Raw genomic sequence first — 16,680 nt, 5'->3', positions numbered from 1 at the left:
TCCTCCCAATACATCTTGGGTCCTCTGAAACTTCTCATTAGCAATGCCCCTGCTGGCAGGGCTGTGACAGGCATGGAGTCGGACAATGGGGACTTCTCGTCCGGGGGTGGATGAACCTCGGGGTGCTGATGGAGCACGTCAAGGTGCAGATTACTGTGGACAACGCACAGGAGCTGCTGCAGAAGATGATGGGAAAAATGTTTCCTGAAGTGTAATAGAAAACCTGGAAGCTCCCTCAACAACTCTGAGCAGAAATGTGTTCTGATGCACATGGACCGCTGCTTAAATGCCTAGAACACCGTCTCACGGGCCTACAACTCCTGGCCGCAGAGGAACTTTTGGGGTGGACATACTGCTTCATTTGCAATTAGTGCATGTACCATAGCTTCCTGCTGAAATCCTGTAACTTCACACAACAAATCTTCTGGGGTGGGGTGTTTTAGTTTGGTGCCACTTATCACACAAGGATGCCCCTCCAGATGGCAATAAGGCTGTAACATTGCGGACGTACCACAGAACAGCTCATAAAGAGAAATGTGCGAACAGTGCATTATACATCCAGCATGAATGTACTATTATTGTGTCTTTAATATGTTGCAGAATGCGCTCTCAAAAAACAGCAGTCTGGAGGGGCTCTCAGTATTTTGTGGGAGGGATTCAGCGACACACCGGAACTGTAGGCTTGCACATTTAAAATAAATTCAAAGCCTTCTTTGAATTTGAAAGCCCAGTGCAGCAAATCCACTTGTAAAAAACATAACGACTTTTTGCAGTTTGACAGGTGAAGGGAAAATGCATTGAAAAGTGTGGGATGAACTAATGGCCAAGGGGAAGATGCTGGAACACCCTGGAAGCATTTGTTGAGGGCCAGATAATATCTAACTTCCACGTAAGCTTTGTACAAGCAAATAGGTCATCTGGAGGGACCCTAAATTTTCCCTTGTGGGTCCATATTAACCCAAAATACTTGACTATAATCTAACTTATTTCCATCAAAGCTAAATTGGTTTACATCTAAGTACTTTAGCTTAGCTATGAATTGGGCTGCTGTCCAGCTATTCTGCAAATGTAATATTTGGAATTCATGGGGTGCTTCCAGTGTGTCACTATTTTGGGGTGGGATTCAATTGCATACCAGAAAATTCAGACCACACATTTACACCGAATGAGAGGTCCTGCGCAACAGACTCTCTTCCAAAAAAGATCTGTGATTTTCTGTAGTAAGGGAATGGAAGTGATGGTAAAATGTACTGGAATTGTGGGATAATGCCTGGTTAGACATGACATCCTCTAACCTCCCCTGAAAACAGATTCATAATGAATCCCCATTAAATAGCTAATATGGACCATAAAGAAGGCTGATCACTGAAGAATTGATGCTTTTGAATTTTGGTGCTGGAGAAGACTCTTGAGAGTCCCATGGACTGCAAGAAGATCAAACCTATCCATTCTGAAGGAAATCAGCCCCGAGTGCTCACTGGAAGGACAGATCCTGAAACTGAGGCTCCAATACTTTGGCCACCTCATGAGAAGAGAAGACTCCCTGGAAAAGACCCTGATGTTGGGAAAGATGGAGGGCACTAGGAGAAGGGGACGACAGAGGACGAGATGGTTGGACAGTGTTCTTGAAGCTACAAACATGAGTCTGACCAAACTGCGGGAGGCAGTGGAAGACAGGAGTGCCTGGCGTGCTCTGGTCCATGGGGTCACGAAGAGTCGGACACGACTAAACAACTAAACAACAACAATCTAATATCCCTGCAAACAAATAAGGATGAATGATTCCTGTGTTGCAGGGGGTTGGACTAGATGACCCTTGAGGTCCCTTCCAACTCTGCAATTCTATGATTCTATTAATGGTCCATAAACAGATTGTCTGGAAGTTCCTCTAGATTCAGAGCCCTTCCAATGCCAGAAAATTCAGCTCTCTGCCTTAAAAGCAGGCTCAGCCACCAAACTACAGACAAAAACCAGATCAGTCTTTCATGCATCAGAAGTGGAGAGTGGACTGCAGAACAAACGCCATCAGATGATCCAAGCAAGTGAGTCAGTCCACACACTTATAGAGGAAAATAATAACTTCAAAAAGTCCTGGTCTTTGGGGAGAAAGGGAAGAAGTCTTTCGGTCCCCTGGACTAGGATAAACATGAGCCAAATACAGCCACTAGATCTTTTCAATATAATTGGGGGGGGCTGCAAAATGGCACCCACCTTCCACCATCTAGATCACAGGTAGCATTCCACATGCTGATGCTCCAGCTCCCATTGGCCAAAGTGACAAAAGATCAGGGTTGATGTGTCCTCAAGCAACATCTGGAGGTCCCAGGGGTCCCCATTGCTGTTCTAGATTTTGCTCTGAGCCTAAGAAGGGAAGGCAACCCCTCTCAAGACTGAGTACAATCAGACATTGTGCTGGGAGAATATTCCTTTCCAACAAGGTCACGCATCAGGTTTAAACTGAAGGGCTCACTCCCACACCTTGTTCCCAACTTAGTGATACTGTATATAGAGCAACAATGTATAACTTAACAATACAGACAGGAATGCCTCTGAGCACGAGCAGAGAGCATTAATTGCCTCCAGCTTCCCAAACACCAAGCACCACTTCTGGGTGAAATGCCTGGCTTGAGGGGTCTCAAGCATTTTTTTAAAAGTTAATAATAAAATACAGTACACAGGAAGCAGGGAGTTTCATGAACTTTTTTTTCCATCTCGTGTGTGGAATTGGAGGCAGGGAGATTGGCGAGAAAGAAGAGGCAACAGGATCTGGGGATAAACATGCAACTCACTCCGGCAGTTTTCTGTGTGTTTTGACTGGAAATTGTTTGCAGAGAAGGGAGAGGCGGCGCTCTGCACTTTGCCTATTAAGAATTGGAAAGTGGGGGCGGGGGGAGAGTAGTTGTGTTGCCCGCACAACCAAGATAATCTGCCTGCTAATAATTATAATTGGGGCGGGAGGTGAATAATCATCATCGAAGGTAAATTATTTCTCCTTAAAAGCAGCCACAGGCTCGTGATTGAGCGGGCGCGGGGGGGGGGGAGGTGGAGAGGGAAGAGAGAGGTTTTTGGCATCTGATTCGTGATCTCGTTAATTTTTTCCCCTTCCGCGATTGACCAATCCTGGGAAGGGAGGGAGGGGGGAGGAGGGCTGGTCCCTGATTTTGAATCTGATTGGGCGAGAGGAAATTTTGGGAAGGGGCTTAGGCAGCCAAGGTCTCTTTGATGGCGCTGGGAAGGGGGAAAAGGAAGAGAGGGGGCCGGACTGGAATTGATTAAGTTGGGAGGAGAAAAAGGAGAAGGCTGGGCGAAGCGCAGCTCAGCCCGGGGGCCCTCCTTTGAAACGGACTAATTGGGGAGCGAAGACACAAAGGGACGCGAAAGGCGCTCGGAGAGACGCACAGCAAGGAAGTTTCCTGCTGGGTGAGTGGAGTTGCTCGCCTGGATCTCCCAGGCGGATCCCCCCTCTTCACCCCCCCCCCCGCAAAAAACCAACTCGGAAACTTTTGCCAGGACCCGTGTCCCCCGAGGGAGTGACAGATCCCAGCTCGTCCTGGGGAGGAGACGAGGCGATCGGGTGTCGGTGAGAACCGAGGGGGGAAGAGAGCCACCATGCGCCTTGCCGACGCGTCCTTGGCTCGCTGCCTGGCGCCGCCGCCGCCGCTGTTGCTGCTGCTGCTGCTGGGCTCCTGCCGGGCCCAGTTCCATGGGGAGAAGGGCATTTCGATCCCCGACCACGGCTTCTGCCAGCCGATTTCCATCCCTCTGTGCACCGACATTGCCTACAACCAGACGATCATGCCTAACTTGCTGGGGCACACGAGCCAAGAGGACGCGGGTTTGGAGGTGCACCAGTTCTACCCGCTGGTGAAGGTGCAGTGCTCGCCGGAGCTCAAGTTTTTCCTGTGCTCCATGTACGCGCCTGTGTGCACCGTCCTGGAGCAGGCTATCCCGCCGTGCCGCTCCATCTGCGAGCGGGCGCGCCAGGGCTGCGAGGCGCTCATGAACAAGTTCGGCTTCCAGTGGCCCGAGCGGCTGCGCTGCGAGAACTTCCCACGCCACGGCGCGGAGCAGATCTGCGTGGGGCAGAACCACTCGGAGGAAGGCGGCTCGCCCGCGCTGCTCACCAGCGCCACCCCGATCGCCGGCCAAGGCACGGCGGGCCACCCCCGCTACGCCACCCTGGAGCACCCGTTCCACTGCCCGCGCGTACTCAAGGTGCCCAGCTACCTCAACTACAAGTTCCTGGGCGAGAAGGACTGTGCTGCGCCCTGCGAGCCAGCCAAGCCCGACGGGCACATGTTCTTCAACCAGGAGGAGATCCGCTTCGCGCGCATATGGATCCTCATCTGGTCGGTGCTGTGCTGCGCCTCCACCTTCTTCACCGTCACCACCTACCTGGTGGACATGCAGCGCTTCCGCTACCCGGAGAGGCCCATCATCTTCCTGTCGGGCTGCTACACCATGGTGTCCGTGGCTTACATCGCCGGTTTCGTCCTAGAGGAGCGTGTGGTGTGCAACGAGCGCTTCCAGGACGACGGCTACCGCACGGTGGTGCAGGGCACCAAGAAGGAAGGCTGCACCATCCTCTTCATGATGCTCTACTTCTTCAGCATGGCCAGCTCCATCTGGTGGGTCATCCTCTCGCTCACCTGGTTCCTAGCAGCTGGCATGAAGTGGGGCCACGAGGCCATCGAGGCCAACTCTCAGTACTTCCACTTGGCCGCCTGGGCCGTGCCAGCCGTCAAGACCATCACCATCCTGGCCATGGGACAGATTGATGGCGACCTGCTCAGCGGCGTGTGCTTCGTGGGCCTCAACAACATTGATCCCCTGCGTGGTTTCGTGCTGGCGCCACTCTTCGTCTACCTCTTCATCGGCACCTCCTTCCTGCTGGCGGGCTTCGTGTCCCTCTTCCGCATCCGGACCATCATGAAGCACGGAGGCACCAAGACGGAGAAGCTGGAGCGCCTCATGGTGCGCATCGGCGTCTTCAGTGTGCTCTACACCGTCCCGGCCACCATTGTCATCGCCTGCTACTTCTACGAGCAGGCCTTCCGCGAGCACTGGGAGCGCAGCTGGATCAGCCAAAACTGCAAGAGCTTGGCCATCCCCTGCCCGCTCCAGTACACCCCGCGCATGAACCCCGACTTCACCGTCTACATGATCAAGTATCTCATGACGCTCATCGTGGGCATCACCTCGGGGTTCTGGATCTGGTCGGGGAAAACCCTGCACTCCTGGAGGAAATTCTATACCCGGCTAACTAACAGCAAACACGGGGAGACGACCGTTTGAAAAGGGGGATATCGAGAGGTGGGGGAAGGAGAGACTTGGTTTGCCAGCCCCAAACTTTGAAACAATTATGAAATAAAACGGGGGGGCCCACCCCGGAAGTGCTCTGTGGGGGGTATGGTTTTGTTTTGTTTTTTGCAGGGAGGGGGAGCCTCTCTCTGGAATTTGGGAAGTCCTGTTGCACAGCGCCGAGACCTTCCTTTTGACAATCTCGAGAGAAAACACGGAGGCACAGGAGGAAAAGAACGAGGGAGAGAGACCGAAGTATTTAAAACTGTCTCCTTTTAATTAAAACTTTTTTTTGCTTTAGGTTTTTATTAACTATTAAAGGGTGTCTTTTGTAATTAAAATTGTAAATAGCATTTGTAAATTTAATTATATATTTCTATTTAAAAAAAAAAGAGCGAGAGAGAATGCCAGCAAGGACCCAGAAACATAGGGAGAGGGTAAAAGAAAGGAAATGAGCACCCATATTCTTCTCCCCCCCCCTTCTTTGGGTACTATATATATTTTTTCCCCTTTGCCATACCATCATCACCCCTCCTTCTCCATGGAGCCATGAGGACTGCCTGCTGTTTGGGTTGGCCCCTTAATAGGACATTCTCGCTTAAACTTTTCTGAAGAGCCAGGCTTGGAATTGCTCCCCCACCCCCTGCAAAAACACATCGCCCACCAACTCCCCTTTGGAGACTACAGTTTTTTTGGTACTGTTCCAGGAAGACTTCTCCCATCTCTCTCATTTTTTCTTCTCCGCTTCTGAAGGTTTGCAAGTAACTTTCTGCATCTATGAAAACACAGTGCTGTTGGGGGTGGGATGTGAGTCTTCTCTCCTTTGCTGAAAATTGGGCCCTGGCTGTGCGCATCTCCTCATGGTGATTTCTGCTAAAGAAAGAAATCTGCTGCAAGAAAAGGGTCCCCCTCTCCCTCCTGCCTCAAGCTGCAGAGTTTTTTTTTTCTGTTGCATTTGTACATTTCTATTCCCCCCACTCCCTTTAGATGTTTTGTACAAAAGGTGTCTTTTTAAAACTACATTTCCTGTATTAAACAGACTTGTTCTTTGCAAATTCAGTTTTGAGTTTTTTTCAGAAATGGCAGCAGCTTCAAAAGCAATCTGTTGGCGAGATGACCCTCAGTCAAATTCTATAAAGCAGTTAAATGCTACAATGCATACTTCACAGACCAGCAAACAATGCCTGCTTGCCAAAGGGATGAATCTATTTTTTTTCTTAAAGAAAGAACCTTTTTAGAAAGGGACACTGGAAAGTGCTTGATGACATTTTATAAAGTTTTCAAGGAGAATCCCCATATATATATATATATATATATATATATATATATATATATATATACACAAGGCATTTATTTAACTTTTGAGAACTTGTACCTTACGTTACCAGAAATTCTTTCCCCTGCTCCTTGAAAAAAAATATGGCTCAATTTTGTGCCTTTTTTGTGCTACTCCTTCTCCCTTGCCAGCTTTCAAAAAATTTCAAAAATATTTGGACAGGTTCTTAAGTGACATTATGAGGAAGTATCAGGTTTGTGTTTTTTGTTCAGTAAGAGTGGTGTGTCTGGTGGAAATGTTGTCGTATTCACGGCATTAACTAATTTGTTTGGAAGTAAGTTCCGCTGATTTTTTTTTGATAGAATGGATTTCCAAAAATGTTTGTGAGACCACAGTCCAAGGCTTCCACTGAAATCTATGTGCGTTGATTCACGTGTTAGAATTTGTAATCAAACAGCACTTTCTAGGGAAACAAAGGATGACCATGTGCAGATAATCATATGTGACAATTGCCTACACATGCATTTTGCTGAATGTTATGTAACCTCTTGAAAGATTTAATTGCCACCTCATTGTTCTCTTTCCCGCTCCAAGTAAATCTGTTAGGGGTTTTGGTGCCCTTTGTCATAACAGTGAAAATATACATATAACAGCAGCCCAATCCTATAGCGTTTTGCTCAGAAATAAGTCGCACTAAGTTCAGGGGTTTTTACACTGAAGTAAACTGCAGCCTAAATTTCAGTTATCTCAAGCGGAAAATTAATTCCTGTATTTAAAAAACAGTTAACGTCTTTTTTAAAAGCTTCTAATGAATTACTTAAATGTCTTTGCCTCCCACCAACCATTATCCCTCTTTTAAATTTCTAAATGGAATTCTGAATTTTGGCAACAATCAAAATTCAGCCCTAGCTACACACATATACACAAAAGGTCATTTTTATATTTAAAGTAAGCTTCTAAATTTTTTTTATAGAAGTCACTCTGATCCTAACCAGAAATCAGCTAGAAAATTCCACCCATGCTTGTGAGATGATAACACCTCTAGTAATATATCTCTTTAAAGCAGAAGCAGTACACTGAAGAGTAAAACTTGGAAGTGGGGGGGGGCATGAAATAAAACTTCCCACCTTCAATTCAGTTTTATTTCTCAGCTTTTTGTGGTAGAATTGTGACTCTGAGAGAGAACGCGGGTTGTTGCTGTTTCCTTACTTGTGTCACTTAGTTGGTTTTTCAAAAGGTAATGGATAGAAATAAATAGTTTTGCATTTTCTTTTGCACCAAAATTTTCCTGGAGGAAGCAACTTACTGGTCCTGTGGATTATGGGACTGGTGTGTATACCAAAAAAGATTGGGGGGGGGTGCAGAGAGAGAGTGAGAGAGAGAGTGAGAGTTGTATAGCATTGCAGCAAGGAATGGGGTGGGAAAGAAAGAGAGAGAAAGAGTGTACGCCTTTGCATTCCACATTTTAAGCCTCCTTAACAGAATGAGGGTGAAAAAGAGAGCCTCCAGAACGCACCCACCCACCCCCAGACACACGCATCCTCTTCCATCAGAGAAGGGAGTGTGGTTTAAAGCCAAAAGTCAGAGGGCCACTAAAGCAAACCAGATGGACGTTTGGAAGGCTGCAAACATGTGTCCAGTATCAAAGCAATCCAGCTAGATAGAGGAGGAGCAAATTCCATCTGGTCTAATTTAAAAAAAGTTGAATGGGATTTTCCTCTTGGTGTTTGAATGTTGCCTGCCAGGGAGCATGCCAGCCCCGCTACCACCCCCTTGTCGCCACTTAAGAGTGGCTCTTTTGCTACTCCCACTGGATTATTTTTTTCCACGACAACTGGTGATTTGGGAAGTTCTAAAAAAGAAGAAGAAGAGAGAAAGAAAAATGGAGTTATTTCTACTGACTCCGAAATTTACAAGAGGGGGGGGGAAATTAGACTTAGAGCTTTCGGCGACAAATGGCCTTTTAAACTTTCTCTTTTCTTGGACAGAAGAAGTGTGTGAACTTTCTCTCTCTGCCGCCACTGGCCCCCCCTCCCCCCGGGTGCCTGCCACTTTATTTATGTGACCCAGTTTTGGAATTCCTCCTTCCTTTCCAGGTGACTTCAGTGACACAAGAGCACAACTCTCGAGTTGACCACAATATCATCACCAACTGCTACCCCATGGGATTGAGCCCTTATTTCTGCTGCCAGGGCCTCTTTCTGTTTTGTTTTTGTTTTGTTTGGTAAAAATTGCCTAAAGTTTTTCTGCATGGCTCATATTCCAGCATTCTCTCCACCCCCCCACCCCCACCCCGCTCCAACTCTCAGACCTGTCTTATGAATCTTGCAAAAGCACCGACAGATGGGTCTCATTAGTTTCCCTTTTTTTGGCAAAGGTACTTCAGACGCTCACCCCACACAAGAAGGGACTACACCCAAACTTTTTGCGCCCCACTTGCCGAGCTCTGTGGACAGAACAACGTGCAACGTGGACCCAAGGCGGGGAGTGGAGAACGGCCTTCCTCTGCCAAGGAATGCTGGGGCCAGGAGTTTAACTCTCTCCCCCTCTCCCCATTTTGTTCTTAATTTAATCCTTCTGGTTTTGTGAGCCTAGAAAAACAAGACCATCTAATGTCAAGACAGTTTATATCAGGCGGGTGCCTCTGTGTGTATGTATGTGTGTTTTAACAAAAGGCCTGAAAACTTTTCTTTTTTCTCCCCCCCCCCTTCCACCCACCTCTTCCCCTTTTCCCCTGGCCTCTTGCTTAGTGCATACATAACTTGGAGCTCGGCAGAAACTCCCTCCCAAACTCTCCTTGTTCACCCTAACCATTTTTTGCTTGCAATCCCAATTTGGGGGAGCAGGGTGGGGGTGCTGAATCTGTTGGAAATAAAAGTTTCCTACCCTATGCTCAGAAAGGGCATAGCCTTTGCCAGATTCTCCCACCTTGCTTTAAAAACCCATTTCACATTCTCTCTCTGTCTCTGCCTCTCTCTGTGTGTGTGGAATGATCACTCCCTCCCATGCCCCCAAAAGGAGTTGCACAGGACATTTGTGTGTTCCCACTTAAAGTTGACACACGGGCTTTGAAATGGAGATTTGTCCCTCAGCAGAGCAGCAGCCTGCTTAACACATTAAGAATCCCAGCTGCCAGGGGGAAGGGAGAAAAGGGGAGAGGTTTGATCTGCACTGGGTGGATTCCTCTCTTCTCTCTTCCTCCCTGCCCCCCCCACTAATGTAAGACAAGAGTGTGGGGCTGTTTGTGCAATAAACTGCTACAGACCTGGAGCTATTTGGAGGGGGGGGCGGTGGAATATGAAATTCCTTTGCAGCAGACGGGAAGGCTGTCCAGTCATGCAGACAAAAAAGCCCTTCTTTAAATGACTCACAGTTGCAAAGAGTCAACCAGAGCTGTTTAACGAAAGAACACGAAGGAGGGGTTGGCGAGCAACTGGATTCCCAGCCAGGCTTCTGTTCCAACTCCCATCAAGATGGGTTTTCTGGCTATTGGAGCAGTTGTTGTGCCTGAAATGTGCCTCCATATCCTCTGCGATGCCTTGATCCTGCAAAGCCTCCTCTGCATGCAGACTCCTATGAGGCTCTTTATAGGGTACAGTGCAGTTTTGCCCCCCCCCCAAAAAAAGCTCAGGCAGGGAACTAACACATGGAAAGGGAAGGGGGGGGAGAGAGAGAAATCCCATTTCCCAAAAATCCTAGTACCGTCCAGAATGTGACTCACTGCAACTAACAGCAAGCCGCACTAAATTTCTCCTATAGAGTCTTGATCCAGGGTGAAGCCCTTTGATCAGCCTTCAGTGTTGGGGTTCCACCATGGAATGTACTGTATCTTAATCCCTCAAACGCCCAAACCCTTTATATAGACAATCAATCACTGCCGGTGAGGGCTTCCTGCAGATACCACTTTATAAGGAGGTCCTTTAACATTGTGGTCTATTAGGTGCCTACTTAAAAACTTTCCTCTTTGAACAAGCCTTTTAAACCAAGATATTTCCCGGTCTGCAAGTACATTGGAATCGTTCTTGAAAATGTTCTTTAATATGTTCTTATTGTTTTATCACTTGATGTTTGCCAACCTGGCTAGCTTTGGAAGGAAGGGTGCAATATACATTTAACAAATACCGTAAGTAATATGGGATGAAGACAGGCATAACATAAAAAGGTCTCAAGAGAATGTTGCTGTACCTGGGTTTCAATGGAAATTACCAATGTGCATAGCAGTGAATTGCAGCTTGGCTCAGTGTCCAATTTGGCCCTTTCCCCTATGCTTCAGGTGGTATTTCCATACTTAAAAAAAGATATATTAAAAAAAAACATCACATGAAAGGTAAAGGACTCCTGGGCGGTTAAGTCCAGTCAAAGGTGACTATAGGGTTGCACCGCTCATCTCGCTTTCAAGCTGAGGGAGCCGGCGTTTGTCCACAGACAGCTTTCCGGGTCATGTGGCCAGCATGACTAAACCGCTTCTGGTGCAACGGGACACCATGACAGAAGCCAGAGCACACAGAAGTGCCGTTTACCTTCCCGCCGCAGTGGTACCTATTCATCTACTTGGACTGGTGTGCTTTTGAACTGCTAGGCTGGCAGAAGCTAGGATGGTGATGGGAGCTCACCACCATCACATCCCTATAATTACTAGTAGATCTTGGTCTACCTTCTACCACCACCACCCAGGCCCCCACCAACCCAAGCTTAAAGGAAGATATAAGCATCCATGCTTCTTTTATAGAAACTGACTTCTGGTGTAGTTTTCTTCAGCACCTACAAGCTCCTTTGATCCCCAAAGCCCCATCCCTTCAAAAAGCAAAGACAAGAAAGCTACATGGGGCATTTTAATGCTTGCCTTTGTTTGGGAAAGGTGTGTTGACAAATTAACGTGGGCAATTCCTGTCCTATCCTCAAGTTACATTTACAGGTCGGAATTGAATGATTCCTAAAAGCCTTTGCTGGGAGTGGCTGGAATTAACATGGGTCCAGCAATATCCCTGCACTAATAAAATAATGGTTCTAGATTACTATACAGTAATGTGTTGTTTGTGGGGCTACTTCTGATTTGGTCCATGCGGACGTTTTCCCCAAACCATTTGTGCAGCCAAATCCCTGCATGCCCAGCAGCTGAGAGGCAATGACTTCAAGTGGAGCTTCCCAGTCCAGGACATTTTGCAAGCCCTGTGTGATGCTTACAAGTCACCTGATGTTATTGTGATTAACAGGCCGGTGGCTCCACCCACCTGTCAAATTTGGCCCTCAATGAGTAGGGGAGATAAGAATTTGGCCCACTGGCCAAACTAGCTTTCCCCAGCCTTGGTTTTATTCTGTTTTCCTTATTTGGATTTTTAAAAGTTTTATTTGATTCTAGCATTTTTATATGAACTTACATTGTTTTTTAAAATTATGTTTCAATCTAAACTACTCAAGATATTTATTCTTATATTAAGTAGTATATAATTTTTAGAAATGCATGAATGAATATCTGCCAAAACAAGGAGGAAAACTGGGAAGATTGAGAGGGAATATTGGGAAGGAAGGAAGGAAGGAAGGAAGGAAGGAAGGAAGGAAGGAAGGAAGGAAGGAAGGAAGGAAGGAAGGAAGGAAGCCTAGTCAGAATTCTGGGCTCACAGGCTGGTCCTACCTGGTATGTACTGATTTATTGATTATAAGATTAATGACCATGGCTTTCTAATCCATATGTATTACTCAAGATGTCTTACAATAGTTCAAATCACAATAATAAAATACAGCAACAATTAAAACATAACAGAGCTGGCCTGGGGTTAGCAGATGAAACATGTCCTTCAGTAAAAGTACTTTAATCTGACAAATGAAAAGCCTAATAAAATGAAAATATATTCACAACTGATGGAAGGCAACCAGAAAGGAGGCCATCTCTGGTGCCAACACTGAGAAAGCCCTAGCCCTCGTCCCAACCAAACTTGTGCTGACCATCGATGAGACACAGTGAAGGGCTCCACTACTAGTTGATGAATAGGCAAGGATAATGTTTACATCTGCCACAGGGAACCTCAGACGACTGGACTCTACCCTCACAGCAGTAATGGAGGCCTGGATTCTAACCCTTCAGCCAATCACAGCACATGAGCAACATGATATGAGACATAGCCAAGGAACACCATTGCCATTTTGATCTATCCTCTTGCTTATGGATTTCAGAGCACAACAGGTGGTAACTTGGCAGGGAGTTCACTGCTGAGAGAGCACACTGCACAAAAGTCCCAAGGTTCACAATGAAATCATTGCCAACACTTGTCTTCTCAGCAACCTTTCAGGTACTCTACCTCAGAACTCTGGATGCCCAACAGGAATCACAACTGGAGCTGCAAGGCTGTTGGAAAGAAAGGAGGGGAGACCACACTTCAAAGCTTCCATCCCTTTCCCCAACACCTCCAAATCTTCCAAAAAAGGGGATGGGAGTCCCGGGATCGCAAAACACCCAGGGCCACAGAGTGTCTCCCATTCCCTATAGCGAAATGGCATGTACTGTTTTATCCACCCTCCATTACTCCACTCATGGTAGCAGCAACCCCCTTAAGGAGAGGACACAGATACAGTAAATATGTACCATACAAAAACAGGGGTTGCTGTTGACTTGAGTGGATCACGGGCAATATTGTGTCTCGGAAAAATAACCAGCAGATACTGGCAACTTTCCTGAATGGGGATGGGACAGCACAACCTGATGGGATGAAGGAAGCTGAACTAAATGAAAGGCGTCCTGGGGGCAGGACAGGCCACTCCCTTTAACTCAAATTCAGGGCCACAAATATGCTGCTTTTTGCTTTCTGAAGTTATTGTTACCAGCTTAACCCCTCAAAAGGGACTCTTGGCTTTGCAAAGGTCACATTCAGATCTCTCCAGGAGTGCATCTTCTGTTTCATATACCCTTTGCCTTTCCCACTGAGCTACCCCCTGAGCTTGCTTTTGTAGCTACCGTTCTTCTTATGCAAGTAGTGGCTTTCTCGCAGCCTCCACCCCCACTCTCCTGCAAAATGCTGGTCCCAAAACACACAAAGGCAGAAATACAAATGTTTTGTGGGCAGTGCTGTTGCGTTGGTCTGCATAGAGGCATTGTTCTTACTACAGGGCTCCAAGGACGCCTCCAAGTTCTTCATATAGCCCTTCAACTACTATGACACGGAGACTTCTGCAGGACGTAGTTTCATTTTGGCTTCCTCCTTGGGTGTTGTGTGGAGAGTGTTGTGTGCATCGGATTAAGAGTGCTGTCATGGCATGGTGGCTGCCTAGCATAGCAGGAGCAGAAGATCAACCAGTACTTTCCACTGCAATTTTTTACATCTAAGCAGCAGGTTTTTGTCAACTTGTACATTGTAATCTTACCTAGATTACTGTTACCCTCTTATAAATCTTAGCTTGATCACCTCAACCTCACCTCTTGTACAGAATTGTATTTTAAGCCAGCAATGGACCACTTGCCAATTATATCATATTCCTAGGGATTTATATGCAGAGCAACTGAGCTTTTGCAAGCAGCTCTGATAGTAGCGCTTGTAAACATTGTTCTGCAGAGGTCTTGCAAAGTAGTCTGGGTTGCTCTAAAGGTCGTTTTTCCCCCCCTGCAGAGTCCATTTCATTAATCTCATTCCTAGCCATATTGCTCAGGACGACACAATTAAATGTCAAAGACTCATCAGCAAATGTGAACAGTCCTACACCAAGAACCATTTCAGAAATATCACATAAGATGGAGGCTATGAGTAATCTTTCAGCAGTGTTAGAAGTCATGGCAGTTCAATACTGAAATGCTTGGTCTTTGCTCCCTGTGTTCCCAGTCCCTTGTGACATTTTGTATGATCTGCAAATCACAAAAGACAGAAATTTTGTATTTTAAAAAAGCTGGGATTTTGGGCATCGTGAATCCAGAAAACAGGAGATCAACAATAATAGTGTACCCAGAGGCTAGAAAAAAACAGACAGGAGAACTGCCCTTGCTTCGAGGGGGAGATGGTTAGCAGAGAGACCTCTCTCTCCTCTGCTTTGCCATTCAACCTTTCTAATTCACTTGGGTTTTGTCAGATTCAGTTTCAATGAAATTTGCTAAGCAATGTTATAACAAAGTAACAAACCGACTTCGCAAATGCTGAGCTTAGCTGAGCAAAGTCAAACATTTTGCCAGGTAGCTTCTCTGCAAGTATACAGGCACCTCCCCAGTTGTACATGATCAGCACATGTCTGACCGCTGACATGTGTGCCATTTTCGGCACCAAAATGGGGTGGGGGCAGAACGGGGACAGAAAGAGATGGAACCAACTTGTGCAGGGACTCCCCTGGATAAAAATATGCCTTATAAAATCCATGGGCAAAAATAGGCTTTATTTCACTTGGGTCAAAGACCCAGTTTGGCACGCCCTCTCCCATGTGCATTTAATACGTACACAAAGGCACACACAGAGGCTGGGAGCCTCAATGGCGCCCCTCTGGGGGCTTCACCCGGGGCAAACAACCTGGCTAGCCCATAGCTACAGCACTTGCAAGGCACCATTTCGGGTAAACTTTGCTAGGCCTGAGCTGCTGAATCATTCAAATTAGTCTCAAAAGCTAACCAGGAAACTACATATGTATGAATAATAAAGACCCTAAGTCACAACTTATCCTTAAAGCATTACAATGAGCAATATCTTGAATGATTTTCCTTTAGCATAGAAATACAAGTGGAATGATTGCAAATAGAGAATTTGGTCTGGCAGCATCAAACTTCCCCACATCTCCTTGCCATGGATGACCCCTTAGGAAACTGAGGGCTCTCTTAATCCTTTGGGGGATTTTCCTGGTCAAAGCCACAAGGGACTACCTCAGAAGATAGAATCATAGAATGGAAGGCACCCTGAGGATAATCTAGCCCACCCTCTGACAGAATCAGCGCAGAATCAGAACAGAACTGGAATAATATGATATATCCTGTTGGTTCGAGGAACAAGTCTAACTGCCACATTCTAGACAGGGGGGCTAATCTGTGCCCCCCCAAATGTTGTTCAACTACAACAGGCACCCCCAAACTCAGCCCTCCAGATGTTTTGGAACTACAACTCCCATCATTCCTAGCTAACAGGACCAGTGGTCAGGGATGATGGGAATTGTAGTCCCAAAACATCTGGAGGGCCGAGTTTGGGGATGCCTGAACTACAACTTCCATCACTCCTGACAGTTGGTCATACTGGCTCATGCTGTTGGGAGTTGTAGCTCAGCAACACCTGGAAGGCTGCAAATTAACCATCCCTACCCAGCAGAAGTTTCTATACTGTCTTCATGCCCCAGTGTAGAGTGAATTGCAGTAATCTAGGGATAGGGAACCCCCAGTCAGCATGGCCAATTGTCAGGGACGATGGGAGTTAGTATTATTTATTACATTTATATCCCACCTTTTGTCCCAGGAGCTCAAGGTGGCAAACATGATGTTCCCTATGTTATTCTCTCACCATCAAAGGAAGGGGCTAGGTTTGGGTTAGTTCACCCATGGATTTTCATGGCTGAATGGGGACACAAGTTGCTCCTGGCCACCAGTGCCATCTGCACGTCCATAAACAAGGATGGAGTACCCCTAAACCTGTGAGGCTGTTTCTTCAATGGAAGGGCAGACCCGTTCAGGACAGCTTGAATATCTTCCCCGGTTCCTCTGAACCACCAAAACAACAGCTGCTTTAATCATATCCGAATTATGTTTCACTTAGTTCAACCTCTTCTGTTTCAAAATGGCCTCCGGGCACCAGTTCAGAACTTCCACTGTCTCATCCCATCCCATGTCAGATTAGATCATACAAGAGCTCTAATGTTGGGTGCAACTCCTATGTTGATGGCAACACAGGCCAGATCTCCATATGACCTCAACTGGAAGTTTCATGTAGATTTCAACAAGTGATGGGGACAGGATGGAGTCTTCTGGAGATGTATGTGTCAAAGGCCATGGGCTAGTGCAGAGTCCCCCAGCACCACCTTCAGAGATTTGCACTTTAGGAAGTATTGAAGACACCACAAAATGGTAGCCCCCCAAAACTCAAGCCTGCCAGGCTGCCCAGAAGGATAGTACAGCATCAAAATCTGTGAGAAGTCCAAAACAAGGAACAGAGGTA

The 16,680-nt window shown here is 46.7% G+C and overlaps 1 protein-coding gene across 1 annotated transcript; it reads left to right on the top strand.

Moving 5' to 3' along the window:
- The first annotated feature begins 3,179 nt into the window (after nt 1-3,179).
- Nucleotides 3,180-7,846, top strand: FZD2 (frizzled class receptor 2). The gene has a single exon (XM_035136358.2). The coding sequence runs from the start codon at nt 3,610-3,612 to the stop codon at nt 5,293-5,295; it is 1,686 nt and encodes a 561-aa protein (XP_034992249.1). The 5' UTR covers nt 3,180-3,609; the 3' UTR covers nt 5,296-7,846.
- The last annotated feature ends 8,834 nt before the right edge of the window (nt 7,847-16,680 follow it).

This window comes from Zootoca vivipara, chromosome 13 (genome assembly GCF_963506605.1).
Source record: "Zootoca vivipara chromosome 13, rZooViv1.1, whole genome shotgun sequence".
NCBI lineage: Eukaryota > Metazoa > Chordata > Lepidosauria > Squamata > Lacertidae > Zootoca > Zootoca vivipara.
This window is presented reverse-complemented; position numbering and strand designations above follow the sequence as displayed.